This window comes from Salmo trutta, chromosome 13 (assembly GCF_901001165.1).
Source record: "Salmo trutta chromosome 13, fSalTru1.1, whole genome shotgun sequence".
Lineage (NCBI taxonomy): Eukaryota > Metazoa > Chordata > Actinopteri > Salmoniformes > Salmonidae > Salmo > Salmo trutta.
This window is the reverse complement of record NC_042969.1, coordinates 66,930,734-66,945,118: the sequence shown is the minus strand read 5'-3', so window position 1 is coordinate 66,945,118 and position 14,385 is coordinate 66,930,734. Positions and strand designations below refer to the sequence as shown.

General features: G+C 44.7%; 1 protein-coding gene across 3 annotated transcripts in view; it reads left to right on the top strand.

Annotated features, from left to right (window-relative positions):
- The first annotated feature begins 2,618 nt into the window (after window positions 1-2,618).
- The window catches only part of LOC115206371 (zinc finger and BTB domain-containing protein 16-A), a 78,989-nt gene continuing 67,222 nt past the window's right edge, over window positions 2,619-14,385 (top strand). For all 3 annotated transcript variants that reach the window (XR_003880787.1, XM_029773230.1, XM_029773229.1), the window contains exons 1-2: window positions 2,619-2,966; window positions 5,869-7,159. Coding sequence is in view for 2 of the 3 variants with exons in the window: in XM_029773230.1 (XP_029629090.1) it covers window positions 5,964-7,159 (1,196 nt within the window). In the remaining variant the exon portion in view is untranslated. The remainder of the gene's footprint in view (window positions 2,967-5,868; window positions 7,160-14,385) is intronic.

Below are 14,385 nucleotides of genomic sequence, written 5' to 3'. Positions count from 1 at the left end.
CATTTTTATTCTCACGTATGATTTGTTTCGCTACACACATGGAACACTAAAGAATACCATTTGAGTGATTTCAAGTGGTATAGGAAACAAAATTCTAGTTTTTACAACTACTCAGAGTTATAATTGTTTTCAGTGCGGATAAACAATGGATTATTCAGGAACATAACACTGAGTGTACAAAACTTTAGGAATATCTTCCTAATATTTAGTTACACCCCCCTTTGCCCTCAGAATAGCCTCAATTCATTGGGACTCAACAAGGTGTCGAAAGTGTTCCACAGGGATGCTGGCCCATGTTGACTCCAATGCTTCCTGCAGTTGTGTCAAGTTGGCTGGATGTCCTTTGGGTGTTGGACCATTCTTGATACACACGGGAAACTGTTGAGTGTGAAAACCCAACAGCATTGCAATTCTTGACACACGGTGCGCCTGGTACCTACTACCATACTCCGTTCAAAGGCACTTAAGGATTTTGTCTTGCCCATTCACCTTCTGAATGGCACACATACACAATCCATGTCTCAATTGTCTCAAGGCTTAAAAATCTTTCTTTAACCTGTCTCCTCCTGTTCATCTACACTGATTGAAGTGGATTTAACAAGAGACATCAAAAGGGATCATAGCTTTCTTCTGGATTTACCTGGTCAGTCTGTCATGGAAAGAGAATAATGTTTTGTACACTCAGTGTATATATACTGAAGAGATTGACTATGTAGACATTATTTTATTATTTCCATGTTACATTGTATAAATGTTTGATGGCTAGTCTCATCGAATAGTCTCATCGAATAGTTTGTTTGCATGTCTGATTTGCAAATGGTTCTTAATGTTTTGTTTGAAACATTTGACTGTTTTACTCTTTATGTCTGTATTAGGGTGGGTTATCATACAGATTGTTTTCATGTTTCAAACAGAAGTTCATTGATTTGGTTAACACCACTTCCCCATGCTCCAAGGCAAGCTCTGAGTGACAGAGACAGACAGGAAGGAAGGTAGGGTTGTTTCTGACCAGCTAGCAGCCCACAGTGCTGGGAATGCTCGGGTTTCAGAGAAAGCCATATTATCATAGATATGTATCAGGAGTTATCATATGAGATGTCTTCAACTCGCCTTAGGAAATGAATACTGTATTGCGCTAAATGGAGAGGTACGTATTGAGAGAATATTGTACCAGTATTCACAATGGAACACAAGATAGAGCCATATGCAACCGATCCAGTGGTTCTCACAGAGAAAAGTTGTAGAGAAGAACTTTTAGTGATCTAAGTGAATGTCTCATCATGACCCAAGCACCACCTCCTCCTTGTTTTAACATCAACTATGATGAGTATCTTATCATATTCACAAGAAAACAAAGAAAATGCCTGACCTTTATCATTTAAAATCATTTTTTGAAGCAAAAATCTTTGAAAGCATTTTTGTACTCTGTATATGGAAAGGTTTCTTTTCCACTCCTGACTGCGAGCTTGTGCACTGTGACTGTGTCAATAGATTGTCTTGTCGTCACTTTCAATAATATCTGCATAGCTTTGTCGTGAAAGGTTTACCTGTATATTCTTTTTATATTGTATCTATAAAAACAGTACAGCAAATGTATATACAGTATAGAGTTGTTGATATGTCCCATCACACTGAGGCCTAGTGCGACCTGTAACACAGCCGGTGGAGATATGTGGAGTTTTTGGCATGATGAATACAAACTGTACTTTATAAAATATGTGTAACAGAAACCCAAACAGACATGCCTATGTTTGTTTAGGCAATACGAGTTTCATATTGAGTTATGTGAGGGAGTTATCAGAATGAGGTCTGTTCAGGCCTATAAAACGCTTTATTTTAGTCTCCAGTTGTTGTTCAAGTGATCTGTAATGTTGTCTTTGAATTGATTTTGTTTTTGTACAATAGCAGGCATCATGAGCTTGTTGCCTGTTGAGTTTATAATAGCAGAGACAGAGGGCAGGGTGGTAATCTGACAACAGAAGAAAACAACACTCCATAATGTTAATACTGTATGTTGTTCTGCCACCTAAACAATCCTTCCCCTCAGTACATCAGTGGAGTAGGACAGTCATGCCAGAACCTGTACAATACAACCCTCTGCTGTTGTCATCCTCCCACCCCGTCCCCTATCTCTGGAGCCTCTTGGTTTTACTGGGTCAAACCCAGTGGACCGTTCTGCTCTCAGCGGTCTACAGTCTGAGTACTAACCCATTTACAAAATAAAACAAGGTTTTGGAACCTCATGCTGTTTACCATTGTTTTAATGGCAAGTCATTGTTTTCTACAGTGCTATTATATTATTAGTGTGCCCTTTTCCTTCTGGAGTTAGTAGATGTAATATACAATAGTGAGCACTAGGTGGCATGAAATTACAATTTACAAATGTAGTATTTTTAGCAAGATTATATCAATGTCCTTGTTTATGATAAGGTAATATATCAAATAACTCCTTGATTAAGGTTATTAAATGATGACCTTCTGGATTACGTGAAGAGATAGGAAAAGGATAGATGGTAATAGGGTATGATAATGAGTTGGTGTTGCTAGATTCCCTGAGTTAGGGACTCCTTTTGCTCCTCTGTCTAGACTTGAGTGACTAATAGAATCGTAATGAGCCAGGGCAGATACATATAACCCAGACAGACCTACCAGTATTTTTTAAATCTCAGTAAGTGATGAATAATGGTTAATTGAACTAGTTGGTTTCAATTGCACCTGGATCCAAAGGCTACTGACTTTCATTCACCCTGCCCAAAAACCAGGTCGTGAGGACTGCAGCCCTGTAGATGTCTCTCTTTCCAGCCTTGATAGAACCGGGAACAGAGGACAATCATTCAAAGCTGTGACGTCCCCTGGGTGATAATTTGCCTACTTGGAGTGGGGATGAGTTTGGAGCGGGTTCTGTGAATTGCTTTACCATGAATGATAACTCAATCGGCTGAGTGAGGACGTAACAGGCCGCTAAGGTAAGGGGAATGAATGATAGCAAAATAGTTGTCTTTCTATGTTCTCTATTGCAGTAATACTGCCGTTGCACAGGTGAATCGAATATACTTTCTGAAATAGCTATTCTTCACCCTGTTACCAATTCATGGACAATGCTGAATTATTAATTTACATATTCACCAAATGGCAATCCCTTTGTGTTTGTGTATATATACATAGTGGCGTTTCCTAAAACGTGATTGAGCCTAAAGTTTGCCCGCAGTTACAGTAACGGATTTAAAAACTTGACTGCTTAGTATGCCCGCCATACGATCAGACAGAGAGAGAGACGTGACTAAGCCGTGCTGTGCTGTGCGCCCAGGCTATGTGTTGCTCCTATACAGTTTAACACTATGGCCATATTGAATTATTTACTGTTTAAAGCGTTAGTGACCAGATAAATGTACATGTTGGTGTTTTAGGGTAGGAATTCGTGATTCCATCGGAGCATAGTTAGCACCTGATGCGCTCTGTTGCGGAACTACCCAGGCTGAGTGTCAGCATTATCCATTAAGTGTATATGGGTCAGTGGTCACTGAAGGTCAGAAACTATAACAAATAATCATGTAACTATTTATCGTAGCATTTATCTTTATGATCGTAGGATATATAGGCTATATTGGTTGAGGAGTGGCCACCCCTACAAACATTAAAAAAGCGCTCCAAATGTGTGTGATTGTCAACGGTATTTTTCACCTTTCTAAATCTAACATTTGGTTCAAATGTAATCGTGGTTTGATAGTAGTAACTTATTAGATCGATTTATTCAGGAGTGTTCCCGCTGTAGCTCATCCATACTCGTTTACGCAATCCATATGCGCCCATATCAGCGAGTGGCTCAGCGTATAGACATTAAAGTACATGCATCCGTGTGTTACCTGTTGCAGTAATACAGTTAAAGTGCGTGTGTACTAATACATTTACAGCACATGTGATAGTGTATGGCTCTGTCCACTTGCAGCCTATGACATACAGTGCATTCCTGAAAGTATTCAGACCCCTTGACTTTTTATCACATTTTGTTACGTTACAGCCTTATTCTACAATGGATTTAAAAAATATCCTCATCAATCTAAACACAATAACCCATAATGACAAAGCGAAAACGGGTATTTAGAAAGATTTGCAAATGTATTAAAAATAAAAAACAGAAATCCTTATTACATAAGTATTCAGACCCTTTGCTATGAGAATCGAAATTGAGCTCAGGTGCATCCTGTTTCCATTGATCATCCTTGAGATGTTTCTACAACTTGATTGGAGTCCACCTGTGGTAAATTCAATGGACTGGACATGATTTGGAAAGGCACACACCTGTCTATATAAAGTCCCACAGTTGACAGTGCATGTCAGAGTAAAAACCAGGCCATGAGGTCAAAGGAATTGTCCGTAGAGATTCGCGACAGGATTGTGTCGAGGCACAGATCTGGGGAAGGGCACCAAAACATTTCCGCAGCATTGAAGGTCCTCAAGAACACAGTGGCCTCCATCATTCTTAAATGCAAGAAGTTTGGAACCACCAAGACTCTTCCTATAGCTGGCCACCCGGCCGAACTGAGCAATCGGGGAGAAGGGCCTTGGTCGGGGAGGTGACCAAGAACCCAATGGTCACTCTGACAGAGCTCGAGTTAAGATGGAAGAACCTTCCAGAAGGACAACCATCTCTGCAGCACTCCACCAATCAGGCCTTTATGGTAGAGTTGCCAGATGGAAGCTACATCTCAGTAAAAAGCACATGACAGCCCGCTTGGAGTTTTCCAAAAGGCACCTAAAGGACTCTCAGACCATGAGAAACGAAACAAGATTCTCTGGTCTGATGAAACCAAGCGTCACATCTGGAGGAAACCCGGCACTAATCCTACGGTGAAGCATGGTGGTGGCAGAATCATGCTCTGGGGATGTTTTTCAGCGGCAGGGACTCGGAGACTAGTCAGGATCGAAGGAAAGATGAACAGAGCAAAGTACAGAGAGATCTTTGATGAAAACCTGCTCCAGAGCGCTCAGGACCTGACTGGGGTGAAGGTTCACTTTCCAACAGGACAACGACCTTAAGCACACAGCCAAGACAACGCAGGAGTGGCTTCGGGACAAGTCTTTGAATGTCCTTGAGTGTCCCAGCCAGAGCCCGGATTTGAGCCTGATCGAACATCTCTGGGGAGAGCTGAAAATAGCTGTGCAGCGATGCTCCCCATCCAACCTGACAGAGCTTGAGAGGATCTGTAGAGAAGAATAGGAGAAACTCCCTAAACACAGGTGTGCCAAGCTTGTAGCGTCATACCCAAGAAGACTCAAGGCTGTAATCACTGCTAAAGGTGCTTCAACAAAGTACTGAGTGAAAGGTCTGAATACTTATGTAAATGTGATATTTCAGTTGTTTTTTTTAAACATTTGCAAATTTATTAAAAACTGTTTTTGCTTTGCCATTATGGGGTATTGTGTGTAGATTGATGAGGGGGAAAAAACAATTTAATCCATTTTAGAATGAGTCTGTAACGTAACAAAAAATCAAGGCGTCTGAAAACTTTCCGAATGCACTGCATAGACATATACAGTCAAACAGACCTCATGGTGCACTCCTGGATTTAGGGAATCTATAATTGCCCTGTGTTTCCTTCCAGTGTATTTCCTTATAGTGACACATTACCATACAATATCAACATTTCAACTCAGTCCCTGACATTTGGTCAGCCAATGCTAAAATATTATTACTTTTCTTTCCCTCTGCAATTGTTGAACATGCAAGATATTGAAATAAGACATCATTTAAAAAAAAAAAAAACATGGCAATCAACCAGACCATTCTTATTCACTATTAATTGTACTGTCATTACCATGATCTGAGATTTGAATATTTGATGTGGTTTCTTCTGTATCTCCCTTTAGACTTCTAGACACATTGAAGGAAAGCAGGTGGGATAGAACACACCTCATGCGTGGGCTCAGAGAGGGTCCGAGGCCGTACGGATCATCTGACTAAGATGGGTGTTCTCCAGCTCCACAACCCCACCCTCCCTGCCACGCTCCTGCAGAGGGCCAATCATATGCGTCTGTCGGGAACGCTGTGTGACGTCATCATCACGGTGGACGGCCAGGAGTTCCCGGCCCACCGCACCGTCCTGGCCTGCACCAGCAAGATGTTTGAGATCTTGTTCCACCGCAGCAGCCTGCGCTACGCCCTCGACTTCCTCTCCCCCAAGACCTTCCAGCAGATCCTGGAGTACGCCTACACGGCCTCCCTGCAGGCCACGGCCGAGGACCTGGATGACCTGCTGTACGCCGCTGAGATCCTGGAGATAGAGTACCTGGAGGAGCAGTGCCTCAAGGTCCTGGAGACCATCCAGTCAGAGGAGAAGCAGGACCACCTGAGTCTGAGTGGGAGGAACCACGGGTCTGGAGAGAGCGAACATGGCAGGGCAAGACACTGGAGGAACATGCTAATATCCAAGAAGCATTCCATGCAGGAGGGTGGTATCAACCCCACTGCCCTGCACCACCTGGCACTGTACCACATGACTGACAGGAGTCCCCCTGGGCCAGGGGGACTACCTATGGGGCTCCCTGTAGCTAGTCCCACACAAGTTGGAGGGGTTAGTCTGGAGGGCCTGGGTCAGTCTCCACTGCAGTACAGCCTCAATGGAGCCCAGGACCCCTCCCTGCCTCTGACTAAGAGGATAAAGACAGAGGACAATAACATGCAGGTGGATGAAGTCAATAGCTACGAGGGCCGGTCCTCCAGCGGAGGGGAGGGGGGCTTTGAATCGGACCAGCCCAGAGATGAGGGCCCGGGGACCCCCCAAAGAGGCAGTGTCATCACCTCGGCTAGAGAGCAGCACTCGGGCCAAGAGGAGGGGGGCATAGTGGGGAACAACTCTCCTCTGGACAGTTTCCCTGGGCTGGCTGAGAAACACCTGGCCTCCCTCTACTCATCCATGCCCTCTAATCACATAGGGGAGGTGGGGCTGCCTATGCCCATGTCGGTGGCCCCTTCCCTGGCCATGTCCCTGGACCTGAGGGCCTACGGGGGACTTCTGCCCCAGGGCCTGCTCCACAGGGAGATCCTCAGCAGGCTGGGCCAGTTTGCAGCAGGGATGAGGCGGGAGGGCCAGAGTCAGAGTCAGAGCTGTGGGGACTGTGGTCTCCAGCTGCATAACAGAGAGGCCATGGAGCAACACAGGTAGAGAACAGATTACTGCAGACTGCATACTCAACTCACTGTTATATCTCTAGGGTGTCTTTAGGTATTATGGATCTCTAGGTATCATTGAAGGACGTAGTTTGTCAGAGAGTGCCGGCAGGTAAATGTAGTTGAATGTGGAATGCAATTAGATTGTGTCACCCCTTCACCCACAAAGTGCTCTACCTGGTCGCTATACACTAGGAGGTCTGTGAGAGACAGAGAGAGGGATTTGGAGTGTGTATGTGTGTGGTGAGTCTGGAGTCTTCATGCTAAATGGTTAAATGTTTTATTAGAATATGCAGGAAGAGATAAATTGTAGTACACAACTTCTAATTTAAAGTTTGGCGATTTTTTTTCTTTTTTTGTCTTCATTAACTTTTAACACGTTAAAAGACTTCAAAGGAAAGACCTGGGAGCAACGATATTAAATATCTTAATTTGTTTAAAAAAGACACCTGCTCTTGTGCCTGAATAGAGGGACTTCATGAGAGGTATGAAATAGGTCTTTGTTAGCCGCTTAGCATACATGGTGTGGCATAATGAAGCTGTTTACTAAGTTGCTAAATTTCACAATTCTGTATGATTATTTTTAATTAGATATGACTCATACTTTAAACTGTCTCTGAGTGCATTTGGTATGCATTCCTTTGCATTAGTGAGGAGGGAGAGTAGCCTGCCTCTATAGGGATCAGGAGACTTCTTGGCATGTGAAGGCAGAAGCCACTGGTTGACAGTTATACTGCTGCCTCATGACTTGGTGGGTTTAGACTAGAGGTTGGTGGGTTTAGACTAGAGGTTGGTGGGTTTAGACTAGAGGTTGGTGGGTTTAGACTAGAGGTTGGTGGGTTTAGACTAGAGGTTGGTGAGTTTAGACTAGAGGTCGACTAGAGGTCGGTGGGTTTAGACTAGAGGTTGGTGAGTTTAGACTAGAGGTCGACTAGAGGTTGGTGGGTTTAGACTAGAGGTAGACTAGAGGTTTGTGGGTTTAGACTAGAGGTCGACTAGAGATTGGTGGGTTTAGACTAGAGGTTGGTGGGTTTAGACTGGAGGTCGACCGATTAATCGGAATGGTCGATTAAGTAGAGCTGATTTCAAGTTTTCATAACAATAGGTAATCGGCATTTTTGGACACCGATCATGGCCGATTACATTACACTCCACGAGGAGACTGCGTGGCAGGCTGACTACCTGTTATGCGAGTGCAGCAAGGAGCCAAGGTAAGGTGTTAGCTAGCATTAAATGTATCTTATAAAAAACAATCAATCTTAACATAATCACTAGTTAACTACACATGGTTGATGATATTACTAGTTTATCTAGCTTGTCCTGCGTTGCATATAATCGATGCGGTGCCTGTTAATTTATTATTGAATCATAGCCTACTTCGCCAAACGGTTATTTAACAAGCGCATTCGCAAAAAAAGCACTGTAGTTGCACCAATGTGTACCTAACCATAAACATCAATGCCTTTCTTAAAATCAATACACAAGTATATATTTTTAAACCTGCATATTTAGTTAATATTGCCTGCTAACATGAATTTCTTTTAACTAGGGAAATTGTGTCACTTCTCTTGCGTTCTGTGCAACAGAATCAGGCAATATGCAGCAGTTTGGGCCACCTGGCTCGTTCCGAACTGTGTGAAGACCAACTTCGCCAAACGGGGGATGACTTAACAAAAGCGCATTTGCGAAAAAAGCACAATCGTTGCACGAATGTACCTAACCATAAACATCAATGCCTTTCTTAAAATCAATACACAGAGGTATATTTTTTTAAACCTGCCTATTTAGATAAAAGAAATCCAGGTTAGCAGACAATATTAAACTAGGGAAATTGTGTCACTTCTCTTACGTTAATTGCACTCAAAGTCAGGGTTTATGCAAACATTTGGGCCGCCTGGCTCGTTGCGAACTAATTTGCCAGAATTTTACGTAATTATGACATAACATTGAAGGTTGTGCAATGTAACAGGAATATTTAGACTTATGGATGCCACCCGTTAGATAAAATATGGAACGGTTCCGTATTTCACTGAAAGAATAAACGTTTTGTTTTCGAAATGATAGTTTCCGGATTTGACCATATTAATAACCTAAGGCTCGTATTTCTGTGTGTTATTATGTTATAATTAAGTCTATGATTTCATATTTGATAGAGCAGTCTGTGTCACGACCTGACCAGTAAAGAGGTTATTTGTTATTGTAGTTTGGTCAGGACGTGGCAGGGGGTGTTTGTTTAATGTGTTTCGGGGTTTGTTGGGCAATGTTCTATGTTAGTCTATTTCTATGTCTGTGTCTAGTTGATCTATTTCTATGCTTAGTTTATTGGTTTGACCTTCAATTGGAGGCAGCTGTTTCTCGTTGCCTCTAATTGAAGGTCCTATTTAGTAGGGGTGTTTTTTCATGGGTTTTTGTGGGTAGTTGTTCCATGTGTAGCTGTATGTCTAACAGGACTGTTTTCTCGGCGTTGTTTTGTTTAAGTGTTTATTTTCGTTTTTCATCTTAATAAAGAAGATGAGTATTCACATTCCCGCTGCATTTTGGTCCAATTCCTACGACGAACGTGACAGAACTACCCACCACCAACGGACCAAGCAGCGGAGGGAGGAGCAGCAGAGCTCTTTTGATTTATGGACATGGGAGGAAATTTTGGACGGGGCAGGACCTTGGCACCAGGCTGGGGAGTACCGGCGACCTAAGGAGGAGCTGGAAGCAGCCAAGGCGGAGCGGCGTCATTACGAGGCATTATACGCGCCGATTGGCAAGTGCGAGAGGCAGCCCCAAGAAAGATTTTGGGGGGGGCACATGGGGAGTGTGGCTAGGTCAGGCAATAGACCTGAGCCAACTCCCCGTGCTTATTATGGGGAGCAGCGGATCAGAAGAGCGCCGGTCTATGCGGAAGTGCGCACGATCTCGCCCATGCGCACGCACAGTCCTGTGTGAGCGACTCCAGCCCCTCGCAAGTGCCATGCTAGAGTGGGCATCCAGCCAGGTAGGAGTATGCCTGCGCAGTACATCTGGCCACCAGTACGTCTCCTAGGCCCAGGCTACCCTACGCCTGCTCTACGCACGGCAGCCATCAGGCCTCTGCACAGCCCAGTTCGCCCTGTGCCAGCACTCCGCCCGTGCAGGGCTCCTGTTACCACCCAGCCAGGACGGGTTGTGCAGGTTGTGCGCTCCAGATCTCCAGTGCTTGTTCATGGCCCGGTGTATCCAGTTCCTGCTCCTCGCACTAGCCCTGAGGTGCGTGTCTCTAGTCTGGCGCCTCCAAAACTAGGACAACGCACCAGGCCTCCAGTGCGTCAGCCCAGTCCAGTACGTCCTGTTCCTGCTCCTCGCACTAGCCTTGAGGTGCGTGTCTCCAGTCTGGTACCTCCAGTACCAGCCCCACGCACTAGGCCTTCAGTGCGTCAGCCCAGTCCAGTTCGTGTCCTGCTCCTGCTCCTCGCACTGGCCTTGAGGTGCGTGTTACCAGTCTGGCACCTCCAAAGCCAGCCCCACGCACCAGGCCTGCAGTGCGCAGTCCCCGTCCAGAGCTTCCAACGACAGTTCCCCGTCCAGAGCTTCCGACGACAGTTCCCCGTCTAGAGCTTCCGGCGACAGTTCCCCGTCCTGTGCTTCCGGCGATGTCCTCTACAGTCCGGAGCCTGCAAAGACGGCCCACAGTCCGGAACCGACAGAGACGGCCCACAGTCCGGAGCCTGCAGAGACAGCCCACAGTCCGGAGCCTGCAGAGACGGCCCACAATCCGGTTAATGCAGAGACGGCCCACAGTCCGGAGCCTGCAGAGACGGCCCACAGTCCGGAACCGGCGTAGCCAGTCGCCCTCCAGTCCGGAACCGGCGCAGCCAGAGTCGCCCTCCAGTCCGGAACCGGCGCAGCCAAAGTCGCCCTCCAGTCCGGAACCGGCGCAGCCAGAGTCGCCCTCCAGTCCGGAACCGGCGCAGCCAGAGTCGCCCTCCAGTCCGGAACCGGCGCAGCCAGAGTCGCCCTCCAGTCCGGAACCGGCGCAGCCAGATTCGCCCTCCAGTCCGGAACCGGAGCTCCCAGAGTCACCCTCCAGTCCGGAGCTCCCAGAGTCGCCCTCCAGTCCGGAGCTCCCAGAGTCGCCCTCCAGTCCGGAGCTCCCCAGCGACGCGCCTCAGCCCGAGGTCTTCAGCGACGCACCTTAGCCCTGAGCCTTCAGCGGGGGTGGACAGGTTAGGTTGGGGACTAAGGCCAGAGCCTGAGCCACCTCCATAGTAGGTGGGTTGGGGAGGGGGGGTGTAGCAAAAGAACCGTCGGTGACTGTGGCCACCCTCCCTTCCCTCCCTTTAGTTTGGGATTATTATTATTTTTATTTTTATTTTTTTTTGAGGTGCATCCGGGGTCTGCACCTTTGGGGGGGGGGGTACTGTCACATCCTGACCAGTAAAGAGGTTATTTGTTATTGTAGTTTGGTCAGGATGTGGCAGGGGGTGTTTGTTTAATGTGTTTCGGGGTTTGTTGGGCAATGTTCTATGTTAGTCTATTTCTATGTCTGTGTCTAGTTTATCTATTTCTATGCTTAGTTTATTGGTTTGACCTTCAATTGGAGGCAGCTGTTTCTCGTTGCCTCTAATTGAAGGTCCTATTTAGTAGGGGTGTTTTTTCATGGGTTTTTGTGGGTAGTTGTTCCATGTGTAGCTGTATGTCTAACAGGACTGTTTTCTCGGCGTTGTTTTGTTTAAGTGTTTATTTTCGTTTTTCATCTTAATAAAGAAGATGAGTATTCACATTCCCGCTGCATTTTGGTCCAATTCCTACGACGAACGTGACAGTCTGACTGAGCGGTGGTAGGCAGCAGCAGGCTCGTAAGCATTCATTCAAACAGAAATAGTCCTATAATTCCTATAATAACTACAACCTAAAACTTCTTACCTGGGAATATTGAAGACTCATGTTAAAAGGAACCACCAGCTTTCATATGTTCTCATGTTCTGAGCAAGGAAGTTAAATATTAGCTTTTTTACATGGCACATATTGCACTTTTATTTTCTTCTCCAACACTTTTTTTTTGCATTATTTAAACCAAATTGAACATGTTTCATTATTATTTGAGGCTAAATTGATTTTATTCATGTATTATATTAAGTTAAAATAAAAGTGTTCATTGTTCATTCAGTATTGTTGTAATTGTCATTATTACAAATAAATAAACAAAAATCGTCCGATTAATCGGGATCGGCCTTTTTTGCCCCCCCCCCCCAATAATCGGCATCGGTATCGGCGTTGAAAAATCATAATCGGCCGACCTCTAGTTTAGACTAGAGGTTGGTGGGTTTAGACTAGAGTTCGGTGGGTTTATAACTTGTAAGATTATTGTGAACTCATGATTCACATTTCCCATAACTTTGTTGATGACACGTGCTACACCAGCTCAGCTTTAGCTTGTGAGCAGTGCTACTCATGACATTACTACAGCTTCAGACAGGTCCTCAGGTACCATTGCTAAATCAATAAACCAAGCCATCATCAGTGTCAGAGCACCAACTTCTACCCTTTCTCCTCCCACGCAGATGGTTGACATTTCTGGCCTGTGCCACTCCAGAGTTTGAAAGAGCCTGATGACACAGAACATCCAGCAGGGTATTAGCTAGCCAATGCTCAGTCATGGAGATAGGCAGAGGTTTGAAGGTTGGAGGAGTCAGTCCTTCTGGTGACTGCTGGTGTTGTAATGAAGCTTGTCCATGTCAGGCGACAGGTCACTGAGCATCATCCACTTTAGTCACATTGACATTTGTGAGTGGAGAGAACAGGGAGAGAGAAGTTTGTTAGGGCATAGCACACCTTTTCAGAACTTTAACCTCTTACATCTAGATGTTCCGCTAGCGGAACACCGCTCCAATATCCAATGATAGGGCGTGGCGCGAATGATAAATTCCTCAAAAATCCCAAAACTTCAATTTTTCAAACATATGACTATTTTACACCATTTTAAAGACAAGACTCTCCTTTATCTAACCACATTGTCCGATTTCAAAAAGGCTTTACAACGAAAACAAAACATTATATTATGTCAGGAGAGTACCCGGCCAGAAATAATCACACACCCATTTTTCAAGCTAGCATATAATGTCACAAAAACCAAAACCACAGCTAAATGCAGCACTAACCTTTGATGATCTTCATCGGATGACACTCCTAGGACATTATGTTATGCAATACATGCATGTTTTGTTCAATCAAGTTCATATTTATATCAAAAACGAGCTTTTTACATTAGCATATGACGTTCAGAACTAGCATACCCACCGAACACTTCCGGTGAATTTACTAAATTACTCACGATCAACGTTCACAAAAAAACATAACAATTATTTTAAGAATTATAGATACAGAACTCCTTTATGCAATCGTGGTGTCCGATTTTAAAATAGCTTTTCGGTGAAAGCACATTTTGCAATATTCTGAGTAGATAGCCCGGCCATCACAGGCTAGCTATTTTGACACCCACCAAGTTTGGCACTCACCAAACTCAGATTTACTATAAGAAAAATTTGATTACCTTTGCTGTTCTTCGTCAGAATGCACTCCCAGGACTTCTACTTCCACACCAATGTTGTTTTTGTTCCAAGTAATCCATAGTTATATCCAAATAGCAGCGTTTTGTTCTTGCGTTCAAGACACTATCCGAAGGGTAGCGCGCCGGCGGGTATCGTGACAAAAAATTTAAAAATATTCCATTACCGTACTTCGAAGCATGTCAAACGCTGTTTAAAATCTATTTTTATGCGATTTTTCTCGTAAAATAACGATAATATTCTGACCGGGAGACGTCGTTTTCGTTCAAAGACTGAAAATGTAAAATGGACTCTTCACGTGCACGCGCGCACCCGTTTCATTGTTCTCTGATCGACCACTATCCAAATGCACTACTGTTTTTCAGCCAGGGACTGCAGAGTCATCATTCCCCGTTCTGGCGCCTTCTGAGAGCCTATGGGAGCCTTAGAAAATGTCACGTTACAGCAGAGATCCTCTATTTTCCATAAAGAGGCTATAGAAGGCCAAGAAATGGTCAGAGAGGGCACTTCCTGTATGCAATCTTCTCAGGTTTTGGCCTGCCATATGAGTTATGTTATACTCACAGACACCATTCAAACAGTTTTAGAACCTTTAGGGTGTTTTCTATCCAAATCAAACAATTATATGCATATTCTCGTTTCTGGGCAGGAGTAATAACCAGATTAAATCGGGTACGT